The sequence below is a fragment of the Nuphar pumila genome, chromosome 3, assembly GCF_984573655.1.
Source record: "Nuphar pumila chromosome 3, dmNupPumi1.hap1.1, whole genome shotgun sequence".
Taxonomy (NCBI): domain Eukaryota; kingdom Viridiplantae; phylum Streptophyta; class Magnoliopsida; order Nymphaeales; family Nymphaeaceae; genus Nuphar; species Nuphar pumila.
Window position 1 is genome coordinate 146446680 of NC_143251.1, and position 12875 is coordinate 146459554.

Here is a 12875-nt window from a genome sequence, read left to right on the forward strand (position 1 = left end):
AACCCCAATTGTGTCCTGGGCTGAATCAATTCTAGATTAATGTGGGTCTTGGATAGAGTCCAAATCTATATTAATTTGGATCAAATACATTGGATCCAGTTTGATCTAAATCCGAACGCGGCCCGTCGTGGCGGTCCTTTTTTGAAAAATTATGATTTTTGGGCTAACCGTAACCCTAATTAAGAAAAGTAAAATATTGTTACGCTCAAAATTTTGAGGCGCATCCAACGATATATAACTCGAATTTTGCTTCTGGATTTTGCCTTAAAATAACCTAAATTTTGCTTGAATTTAAAGGTTGAAAATAAAACTTTTTCTCATGTTTTGAGTGGCTCGTTTAAGCCTTGTCGATGAGACCTGGGCCAAGCCTATATTCAAAAGCATCAGCCTAAAATCGAGAATCTGCCAATTTTTTTCTATACTTAGCCACATTTCAGAAACCTTTAAATTTAAATAAGTACAAAAATACACGATATTACATTCCTACCGCTTTAAAAGAATTTCGTCCGCGAAATTAGAACGTACTGAATAGGTGTGGGTATACATCAAAAACAAGAAAAGTTATTTAGAATTCTATACCCTGATAAATCCTACTTCCTTAGGATTGATCCCCACAATAATCAATACAATTATATCAAAATTCTTAATTTACACCCAAAAAAGAATTAAATTAAACTACTCATGCATTTTATCATAAAAACTTTAACATTCTCATAAAAAGTATCTAATAGCCTTACTAGTGATGGAGACTTGGAGCACGAGGCATGACTTTTTGACATTTTTGAATAGGGCTCCATTACCAAAAAAAAAAATTGGTATACAAAAAGATGGTAAAATATAAGATTTTGTAGTGTGCTTTGATATCAAACCTGTAACGACCCCAACTCATACTCGAGAAAAAAGTGACAATTTTTTTCAAACAATTGCAGAAACATTTTCAGAGGCATGAGGCCTTTATAGTTATAACACAACCAAATCACAAGGAATCTTATTTTACCATCATCCAAAATAAACCAACTTTATTAATCGAAATCATATAGTTAAGAAGACATGTGCAAGTAAGTATAAATAAAGCAAAAGCATAAAACCACGTTGTCCCAAGAAAAGTCTGTCAAGTAGTCGTGTAGCCCTCGTAACTCCTCGCATAAGCATGTCTCCTCATAAGCCTCAGAAACTGTGAAAAATGCAAAAGTAGGAGTGTCAGAATCAAAGATCCTGCGTACAGGTCCCTCTAATGAATCAAATAAGTAAAACAAAAAACATAAATAAGAATCATACAATATTTTAGAGGAATGCAATTATGACAAATTCGCAATTCAAATAATCATTCAAGCAATAAAGAACCATTGTTAAGCAAGAGAGAACAATTATTATCAATAGAAAAGATCAAATAAGATATTTATCATGTAATAGGGAGCAAATATCATGTAATCACCAATACATCATAAGGGAACAAGTAAATATGCATGATCTAATGCATAACACGAATATGCATGATTTTAGTGCACATGCATGAATAAATTATTATTTTTTATTAGAGTTTTCTTTTATAAGCATGTCTCTATTAAATGCATATAAACATTAGTTCATCTTTTTATTATTGCTGCTCGTGAATACTCAAAATGGGTAAACATTCTCGAGGTCAAGTTAGGTCCCCAGTTATAGCTTAACACACAATTTGTATTTTATTACTAAGTTTCATACTCAGTCATCGACCGATATCAGGAATCAACATCATCCATTGAAACATTTGAAATCAACATCTAATGTCAGGGCATTATGGAAATCAATATTCACTAATGCTACTTTTTTTGGTATACCAAACAACAACTGTGTCTACACAACACCCTCAGGCAAAGTAGTGGAATCTCCATAAAACCATGACCGGAAGGAAAACCTCCATATCGGGTTCAGGGGCACAACAACGCACACGAAGTTTTAGTATCCTCACGGTTTTCTAAAACCGCAATGTCCAGGATTCTCATAATATAAAAGGGACATCAAGGAAGCATAGATTACACTTCTTTTTTTCTTTTTTCTTGTTATTAATTCAACTTCTTTTAACTTGCAATTCAACATGAAAAATTAATAACACCGGTTCGTAAATCAACATGTGAGGCTCATCACGAAACCTTAGCTTGTGACAACATAGAACAGTGCAATTAGAACAATAATATCAAGTGTGATTTTTTCCATGCATAAACAATTATATAGAGAACAACACATGCTCAAGGCTCACACGGCTCACGATGACCCATTTTGATCATTGATGCATCAATATGCAAAAAATCATAAAAAACATGCAACTTATGCATTCATTTTACATGCTTTTTCAATGCACAATTACAAATGCAAATTTAGAGATGTAAATGAACAACAATATTCATATCCATGTGTTCACAAATTCATGCCATTTGCATGCTTTCATTCAAGAATAATCTCAAGTAAACAATGTGAACACTCATGCCATTATGCACACGCCAAAACACATTCATTTAATGTATGCACATGCACAAGAAAGCAACCTTACATTAATACTTTGATTCATCATAGTATATCAAGTCTAAGCATGTAAACATTTTATTCTTTTGCATGCATCAGTCAAATTTAATTCGAATAGCAAATCTAAAAATTTGTTCACACAATATCAACTATGCCCATTATCTGAACATTACATCTTCATAGTCTAATTCACAATCCATATTGAAACTTTTAAAACATACCCATTCATAAATATGCATTCACTAAAACATGAGAATATTTCCATATTTCGAATCCATTACAAAACCCATGTTTCAAAACATTTGCACCCATCTCACCCAGTCGGTTGGGGTTCAGCTCAAACCCAACCGAGCTCAGTCAGCTGGGTCCGACTTGGGCAATCCTGGCAAGCCAGCCAGCCAATACTATTTTTTTTTTATAAAGTGTCTGCCCAGTCGACTGCTCGGTTGGGCTCGACAGCCTGTCAGGGCCTAGCAGGTCAGGCCAACAGAACAAGGTTGGGCGGGTTTGACAGCCAACCCCTTCTCTTTTCAAAACTTCTTTTCAGAAAAACATTTTTTTCCAAGGCCTGCCAGTCAGCCCAAAAAACAAAAAAAACTTTTTTTTCTAGAACCTGCCCAGCCGAGCTGAGCCTAACAGGCTTGGTAGGCCTGTCAGGCCAGGCCTGTCAAGGCGTTGCCAGGTCTGGCCAGCCGCGCCGGGCTTGGCTAGTCTGTCGATAAGATCGCAAAACCCTCAAGGTAAATAAAGGTTTTTTTTAGTATGCCAGGCCTGTACCAACCCAGCCGATTGGATAGGCTTGGCAGGGCCTAGGTTTACCCCTCCTGAGCCAGTCAAACCCCCAAAAAAAATTTATATAATAGGCTTTCAGTCGGGTATGCATGCATGTGCATAAAAAAATTTAGTATGCATGTACAAGAAGATTTATGATCAGAGATGCTTAGGTATGTAGATTTAGAAATTAAATAAACATGTATATGCATATCCACATTCAAGAATATATGCATGTTCAGGTTTGCATAGATTCATAAACCAATAACCAATGTTTATACAGATTTTCAGTTAGGTATGCATGTACGAACAAATTCATTCACAAGAATACATGCATATGCTTATTTTTACATCCCATTTTCAAGATTTTACATGCATTAAATCTGGGCCAAATTTGTGTATGTTACAAACATGGCAAATCTGTCCCAACTTAGGGATCCACGAATACAAGCATTGATATATGTATTTTTCCCAAAATAAACCCCCAGAAAAGAAACATTAATCTTAATTTAAACATACTAGAGTAAATATCTAGATTTACTATTTTCCCATGGATTTCCACTAAAATTTTGCATGGAAATCTCATTCATGCACTTTTTCTCATTCGAAACAAGAGAAAGACCCATACCTTATACATAAATCAAAGAAAAACTAAGAATGGATGGGTTGAAAACACCGAACGACTGGAGATGAATGGATCTCCTTGCTTGATCTTCTTCTTCTTCCTCTCTTCCTTTCTTTTTCTCTCTTTCTCTCTCTTTCTTTCTCTTTCTCTCTATTTTTTGTGAACCTTATATAGACTTACTAGGGGGTGACGTCCCCCCTCTCCAACCCCTTCTGGATGGGCTGGAGAGAAAAGAGCTTCCCCTTTTTGTGACTCTCACTCTCACTTTTCTAAAAAATTTAAAATTTCTTTTTTTGTTGACTTTTCAAAGTTTCTATTTTTTTAAAAGTCTTTCTCAAACCTTATTTAGCCTTTCTTAAGTCCATTAAGGACTCTACTAAGGAGTCCTAATTAGTTTCTAAAAATTGAAATTCAGAATTAATTAAAATTATATAAAATTAATTAATTGTTAATAATTAAATATCAAAAAACTTTTAGAGGGTATCTTGTCCCTTTGGGAGTCTTTTTAACTCTAAAGTAACTTTAATTTAAATATAAAAATGAATTTAAAGCTGAATTTTTTATTAGGTCTGGGTTTTAGATCTGGATCCGGATCTAAGATCCAAATCCATATCTAAACCCCAATTCGGTCCTGACATGGATCAATTTCAGATTAATGTGGGTCTTGGATAGAGTCTTGATCCATATTAATTTGGATCAAATACATTGGATCCAATCCGATCCAAATCCGAACCCGACCCGTCGAGGTGGTCTTTTTTTGAAAAATTATGATTTTTGGGATAACTGTAACCCGAATTCAAAAAAGTAAAATATCATTATGCTCAGAATTTTGAGATGCATCCAACGATATATAACTCAAATTTTGCTTCTGAATTTTGCCTGAAAATAACACAAATTTTGCCCAAATTTAAAGGTTGAAAATAAAACTTTTTCTCATGTTTTAGGTAGCTCGTTTAGGCTTTGTCAATGAGACCTGAGCCAAGCCCAGACTCAGAAGTATCGGCCTAAAATCGAGAATCTACTGATTTTCTTCTATACTTAGCCACATTTCATAAACCTCTAAATTTAAATAAGTATAAGAATACACGATATTACAAAAAGTCTTCTAGATCAGATTTTGTCCTAAAAATTTTCATTTTCCAAAAAATTTTACAAAAAATAAAATGTAGGGAAATGAATCAGCTTTCAACAAAAAGAAAAATCTTGTGATGTTGACATCGGAGCATAGAGATCCCCTTTTTGCAATGCAAATTGTTTAGAAATTTCTGTCGTGAAATAGAAACAACAAATTCCTATGCACTTTTGGGACAAAAATGTAAAAATTTTAGGCTTAGTATCATAAAGATAAACTAAATTTGGGAATCTCATCTTTCCAACACATCAAAAATTGCTCAATTTCGATGTTGGAGTGTTGAGATACAACCTTCAAAAGAAAACTATTCAGAAAAAAAATCATAGGGACCTAGACAACAAAAGGTTTTATCGTTTTAGTCCCTAAAGGAAAAATGGTTTTGTCATCTAGGTCCTAATGGCAAAAAGTTTTTGTTGTTTCAATACTTGATTGCAAAACTTTTGTTGTTTCAATCCTTGATGGCAAAAAAATTTGTTATTTTAGTCCCTGATGTTGAATTTGTCTTTTTGTTTTAGTCCTTGACAACAAACTTTGTTTGTTGTTTGGTCTGAAACCTCTTGAATCTTGAAATTAAGTTATTCTATGTGCGATTTTGGGTCCCACATAACATCCAATCCACTATCAGGAAAAGTTGGGTTCAAAGTCCAAACTCCCAGCAAAATCGATATGACATGTGATTCAGATCAAGAGTATGTATAAGTACTCGTGCAGTAAATAATAGAAAATTATTATAAAAACAAAATTAAAGTAGAAATAACCGAATAGATTAAGATGTTACCTTTTTTTCAGAATCAGAGTTCATTTAATCTTTTAGGCTTCAAATTGCAGGTTTTCTTAGACAGATCTCCTTCTTGGGGTGTGTATGGTGGTATAAGAGTCACCTTCCTACTAACCCAACAACACCTTCGTATAGGTGTAATGGTGTGGAGAATGGATCTGGTAGCACCTCCGCATAAGGGTCTAGGATCGTGGTGATAGAGAGATAGAGTGAGGAAGGGGTTAGAGAATTTCTTCTCTCTAGGATCAGCACTTAGGTATGAGTCTCTTAGATGAGTCAGGTTCTTGGGGGTATCCCCCATTTATAGGTTTTAAGAATGAGTTATAGGTTTTGGATCATGGATCCTGGTCCTAAGCATTTTAGATCTGGTTGCTCCACAATAACCAACAACGGATTGGTTGGATGAACACTATGACATCCCTTGATTGGTTGAGGATGACATGATTGATTCCTATTGGCTTGTGCCATCTAACATAGGGGGTCAATAAACTGGAAACTTGTCAGGTTCAATGAATATGAGGTGAGGTTTATCCTTAAGATGAATGTTCTTTGAATGTAAACAACAAATAGGTCTTCTAAAGGCCTTCTAAAGAGAATTTCATGCCTAAAATGAGTGTGGGGGTTAGGATAAGATATAGAAATAAGGCTTAAGGCTTATCCCCACATTCAGGGTAGCTGATAGCAATAGTTTCTTTGAATGTAAACAACAAATAAGTATCCTAAAGGCCTTCTAAAGAGAATTTTGTGCCTAAAATGTGTGGGGGGATTAGGATAAGAGATAAAAAAGAAGGCTTAATGTTTATCTTCACATTCAGGGTAGCCGACAACAATAGCTTTTGCCATCCGAACCAAAAGGGGGAAAGATCGAAAGGGGCGGTAAAAACTTTTTGCCATAACAAAATCATACAATTGAATGGCGAGACGTCTAGCTAAATTGGTTGTACCGGGCTCAACACATATTTGGAAAGAGAAACCTCCTTATTGTTTCCAGATGTACATAGCTTGTAATTAGCTTTTGTATTATCTTGCTTAATGAACTGGTAGGTGTCGGACTAACCCCAGCTTGGCTATAAAAAAAACAGTCATCTCTGGAACCATTGTAAATGGCTTAAGAAAATACAGGCAGGTTCTTTTTTTTTTCTGATTGACAAGTTAGGGTTGTGCAGACTCCAACCAATTACAAAAGCGATGGAATACAATCAGATATCGATACAGAAGGAAGCGAATTGGTGGTTAACCTGAACCTATTGATGCGTTTTATATTATTTACTTGGTAAGACACACTTCACATAAGGTACTTTTCATTTTTAACAATATTTTTAGAGCTATAAAAATCGGTGGCTCATATCACACCAAAACTTAATTATGAAAAATCAGACATTTTGCTTAAATTGATTCAATCCAAAGTGCAATTATTAAATAAACAATGATAAAGGCATCTACATGTTTAGATTAAGCAAAAAATGCATGTAACTTTGATGCACTTTTTGAAAAAAAAAAATTAAGTGTTTGGAATGTTCGAGATAAAAGTGTTTAGGAGCTGCTACTTTTCCCATCATGATGCACTTTTTGAAAACAAAAAATTCACGTTTCTGAAATTTACTGCCCATAACTCTTGGACAAGTACCGTTGGAAGCTTGAAGGGTATACAATGAAGCGAGGCCAGGGGTTCGCAAACAATTCAATTTGAGAAAACAGTCTGATTAACAAAGTGAATTGAAGCTCAAAACTGAACTCATTTTCTAAACGAGCAAACTAAGAGCTCATCAAAAACTAACATGGATGTATAATATGTATTTTGCTTATTTCTTATTAAAACAAACACCATTTTAGTTCCAAATTTCACTTAATCATTTTTCATTGGAGTAATTTACACACCAATGCCTACCATTCACCACTAATTCAGTAACACAATCAGGACCCAAAAATTTTGTATAGTTCAAAAGCATAAGACAGTTTTTTTTATGTTAATCCAAAATAGTATCTAGGCTGGATTGTCCCTCAGAAATTGTTTGTTTACATAGTAAAAGTCAGTTATAACTTTGAAGGCAGAGAGATTAGGGACGGGGTTAGCAGTTGCTGGTTAGTGTTATATTTTAGTGTATAACACTTTAAACGGCAATTGAGGGAGCTACCGCTCGATGAATAGTTGCAGTTCACAAGGCTGTTAGCGGCACTTTGCACTGCCATTAATGGTCCTTTTTGTTGTAGTCTGTATAGAGTGCACTGCATCATTTCTCACTTTTCCTTTTAATTTAAATTTCTACCTACCAACTACACAAACAATATTGAATTGCTTATAGCTGAGAAGACAAAAACTGATCTTCAGAAATACTTAACAGCTCTAAAGTTGATACATAATTCAGTGAGCAATGCAAGACGCTGTGAAGAAAGAAAAGAAAGCAAAAGAGAAAAAAAAAAGGGAAAATTTTGTCTCAAACAATAAGAAAAGAAAACAAAAGTATATAATCTATTCTTGAGGCCTAGTGTTGGTTGGTGGCAAAAAGCGTTCCCACCATCCATATTCATATTTAGGATAAGGGGCATCCCACTTTTGTGGAGCAGGGAACTTAAGATCCACTGGATTCCAAGCCAATGCTTCCTCTAGACTCTCTGCCACATACTCTGCTTGTAGAACTCGATCTAATTTCAGCTTAATGAATCTGCCAGAAAATAGCACTTGATATTAACATAGCAATTAATTATTCAAAAATAAAGGCATGCACTACAAGTAAAATCACAAAGCCCACCTTTTGAATGCTTAAATAAAGCATAGAACTTATTACATACCAAGGCAAAATTGAAAAAAAAAATTAGCATCAAATACCAACTTTTAATTCAACTTTCTTATGATCAACTTAATCATTTAGGTGGAATAATCACAGCATAAGAAAGTCCAATGGTCAAATTGTTTTAGTTAGGTATTTTATCCTTAAGATTGGTACTGCAGATTCTCCGGAGAAAAAAAAAGGAATGAAATTGAAAGAAAAGAGTCAAACTGCTAATTTACTTCAAAGAAGTCTATGTTCCTTGGAGCATGAACTAAAAGAGACTGTTCAAATGTTTCTATCATCGACCTCTGAATTTAATGCTTGAGCAGAAGTCCTAGCATAATAAAGCTTTGGGCATGAAATGGAAAGCAACTCATGTATCTCTACTGTTTAAACCTTTTACACTGTCAGGGCCTCATTCACTGGAACTGTACACACTGCTGAGACCTGTTTATGAGAATCAACCCTAAAATGTAAATTGGTCTTAGACATAGCTGCAGAGCTAAAGGATTCTGTAATTCTAGTAACAAGTCAGGAGCATGTGATGAAACTACAAGCTTTCTATATGCATTCCCTTGCTTTCAATTTCTTACTCACTCAAATCAAGTGTGAAATTCTCGTTAGGATTCTTAACCAAAACTTGTTTATGGTTCTCTAGATCACTTACTGGACATGAAGCTGTTGCGCCACTCCCCCCCCCCCACCACCACCACCACCTTTTTTTTTCTTTCCTCTATATCATTTCTGGACCTCATCAACGTTTGTGTTCATTCTTGCCCTTAATATAGAAACATCAAAATGGGTCCTTTCCAGGATGTCCTTTGTTTCTACCAGCAGATAGCCCCATGAAAATAAAGTATGCCACTTCTTCAACAAAGACAGTCAAAATAATACTCTTGACATTTGAACAAGTTGCTCAACATGGTTGAACAGTCTTTTAAGGTTGATAACATCATCATTAGAAACATTTCAGAGAACAAGAGCATAAAACATATCCTTCTCCAGGGAAAACAGTGAATACAGAATTATACTGAGAGTCATAGAAGATTGTAGAACAGCTCCATAAAACATATTAACTACATTCCTTTAATAATGAAACAGTAACTACACACAACTAAGAAGAATAAATAGAAGAATTACTGCAGAAAGAGAGATGATATTCTTAACCGATCATAGGTATAAAATACTAGTCCTCCAAAGTGATGGGTGACTCCTCTTAAATCAAAGTAATAGCTCCTTCTCTGTCTTGTGACGCTAAATTGACTCTGGACGAGGCAAAGAGGCAACGCATAACTTGGGCATGGGTAATTACATGGACACATATTAAACCTACTAATGAATTGTTTTCACCATATACAGTGTTGGAGAATTCTGAGATAAAGATGAGAACAGTTAGTGTTGGAGAATCCTGAGGCGCGAAGATGAGAACAGTTAGTATTGAAGAATTCTGAAGTGAAGATGAGGAGAAGGTTAGTGTTGGAGAATTCAGAAATGAAGATGAAAAGAGAACAGTTATCGGCTTTTTAATAATCTATTTCTAAACGAATTTGATTGTGGAGTTGGAATAAGTTCACCTACAAAGAAATTGAAGGTTGATCACAAACAAAAGATAAATCAATTATTATCATATGTAGAGTAGCTAACAGATTTCGAAAGTAACAGTGACTTTGAAACATCTGTCCCGATGGCATTTCCCAGCCACCTGCAACTTTCCTCCCAAAAATGTTATTTACATTTTCAGGACATGCAAGGAAACTGAAATTGGTTTCACCTGCTTAATCCTTGATGAAAATCAAAGAGGGGTGACGAAGGTCTGTGTGTGAATTATTTCATTAACATAGAACTCAACCAATGTCTATTCAAGAGCAACTGAATTAATAAAGAGAAAAGAAACAGTAACTACATTGATCAAATCCAATTTTTCCTAAAATTCTATTTAGTCTTCTATTTATAGAGTAGGAACCTAATTCAAGAGATCAACTTAATACCCAAATAAAGTCTAAATGGCCTACACAACCCCCAAATATAAGTTAACAGTCAATTATACGTCATCTGAAGTAAGAAGAGTATGCATATATGGTGTGCATATTTCTCTTGGATTCGATAAAGAGAATGTGGCGAGAAAGAGAGAAATGCAAAAAAAAAAAACACTGATCTGCAAATTAGCATACGTGATCCAATCAGCATCGGTGGAGACGAGAGCAACAGCAGGCCTCCCGAGCCTACTGGTGAGGGAGGGAAACTTGCCCAAGAACTTTGGCTCGACCACCAACCAGAAATCCTGCTCCCTCTTGCGCTCCCCTAAATGCCTCAGCCTCTCGAACAAGACCTCCTTGAAGTGCTCCTCCTCGTCCAACAAGAATTTGGCGTTGGCAACCACGAAGTAGTACTTTGCAGCACCGACCTTTTCCTGCAATTCAAATAACTGAAAGTGTTCATGTATTTGCTTTAGGGGTGTCAACGGGCCTGGTTTACCTGGACTCCACCCGAACCAATCCCTGTAGGATCCTGGTATGGTGATAAATAGAAAGACCCGGATTCGAATCCCAAGGTCTGATTAATACATGGACCTGGTATAATTTATGGATTTTATACCAGAGCCGGACCCGACCCGAGTTCGACTCGCAATTTTTCAATGTAAAAAAATATGGTTTTACCGGGTTTGGTTCATGTAGTTCTTAACAGGTCTGGGTAGGATTTTCTTATAGTGAACCTGATTAGACCCGATTCTGGACGACCTGGGTTCCAAGCAAATTAGTGCCGGTTGACACGCACTAATTTGCTTGGATGACTCCAACCAGCTAACAAATACGGCGAAGGATTTTATGAGTAAAACGTCAAAGCCAGTGATTCCTGGCCTTGCCGTGGCTAGACACACAAAAAATGTGTTGTGATCAGTTTATGCATCCTATGATATTACTGACAATTAGGGGTGTCAACGGGTCGGGTTTGGTACTAACTCAGATGAAATCAGACTTGGACTCGAATTTTGGATATGATAGCGGGTTCAGACTTGGGTCTAATCAGAACCACTATAAGAGAAATCATACCGGGACTCGATAAGAACTGCATAAACCAGACCTGAACCATAGCCGGTAAAATAACGTTTTTATATTGAAAAATTACGTGTCTTAATCGAAAAAATTTTACAAACTACACCCGAATTCATGTATTAATCGAACCTTTGGGTCCGGACCCATCACCATACCTGAACCCTATAGGGTTTGGTCTGAGTCGGGTCCGGGTAAACCCGACCCGTTGTCACCCCTGCAGACACTACCTCATCTTTGAAACTGAAAGAATTAATAAGGGCTGCTTGCCTGGATATCACATATATCAAGAAACCGAATCGTGGATCACAAAAATCTCAACAGCTTTCCACATCTCATTTTCCCATGCAAATGGCACATAAAGTCATATATATGTGAGAATGCGAGTGACCTCACTCATGCATTCAACACAACTCACATACTAGATATTGCACTTTGTTCGAATGGAAAAGGCACACGATTTGGTTTCAATGATATGGTAGAGAGAGAGAGAGAGTACCTTATCGAACGGCTGAGGTGATTCCACTGGATTGGATTGTACGGCGACTGCTCTGTTTGTTGACAAGAGCGGTCGGGAGGTGGTCTGGTTTGTGGTGGAGAAGGGCTGAGCCATGGTGAAGGATTGGGTTCGTGAAGGGGCAAGAGACATTATTTTGTAGGGTTTGAAGGATTCTGACTGGGTCCGTGATTGAGCCAGCGCCACGCCCGTGCATGCGCCTACATAGACCGGGGTTGGGGTTGCCATTCTCAGTGAAGAGGGGGGGATAGAGTCCTTTCCCACTCCTCCCTCTATTTAAATGGATCTGTTGGAAACTGAAAAGGATGGGGGAACCAGATCCCTTTGTCAGCACCGCAGCAAATCAAACTCGCAAGAAATCTAAACGACGCATCATTGCCACCTCTTATCAAAGAAATCACGCTTCTGCCATCCAGTCAATGTTTCCTTGTACTTGTCAATAAGGGATTGAAGTTGTAATGGGGATGGCATTCTTGTGTCTCTGTGGGTAAGATGTGTCCACTTTGAAAAGTCTAGACTAAGGACCTTATCTACATAGTAGTCCCCTTTTATAAGCATGTCTGTGGGTGATGCCGTCAGTTTATCACCATACGGCTGGCGGGAAAAATGCCGACTTCAGCACCTGTTGGATCCGGGTAAGTTCTGATCCGTGTCCAACTAGCTAGTAGGAGAGCCGACCCTGCTGCTGGCCCCGTCCCAATGGTGGATTCAATCATCTATTGATGGTAA

At 36.7% G+C, this 12875-nt stretch overlaps 1 protein-coding gene across 1 annotated transcript; it reads right to left on the bottom strand.

Moving 5' to 3' along the window:
* Nucleotides 1-8083: 8083 nt before the first annotated feature.
* On the bottom strand, nt 8084-12391 carry LOC149844321 (protein YCF54, chloroplastic-like). Its single transcript, XM_090002140.1, has 3 exons — nt 12129-12391; nt 10751-10989; nt 8084-8471 (listed from the first exon to the last, which is right to left on the bottom strand). Exons 1-3 carry the CDS (start codon nt 12372-12374, stop codon nt 8279-8281), a joined length of 678 nt encoding a protein of 225 aa, XP_089858266.1. The 5' UTR covers nt 12375-12391; the 3' UTR covers nt 8084-8278.
* Nucleotides 12392-12875: the final 484 nt, after the last annotated feature.

Coding starts and splice junctions, on each gene's coding strand:
- LOC149844321 (XM_090002140.1), bottom strand. CDS start 12,374: ATGGCAACCCCAACCCCGGTCTATGTAGGCGCATGCACGGGCGTGGCG. Junction 10,990..12,128: donor CACCTCAGCCGTTCGATAAG/GTACTCTCTCTC, acceptor TTTGAATTGCAG/GAAAAGGTCGGTGCTGCAAA. Junction 8,472..10,750: donor ACCGATGCTGATTGGATCAC/GTATGCTAATTT, acceptor ATTTTCTGGCAG/ATTCATTAAGCTGAAATTAG.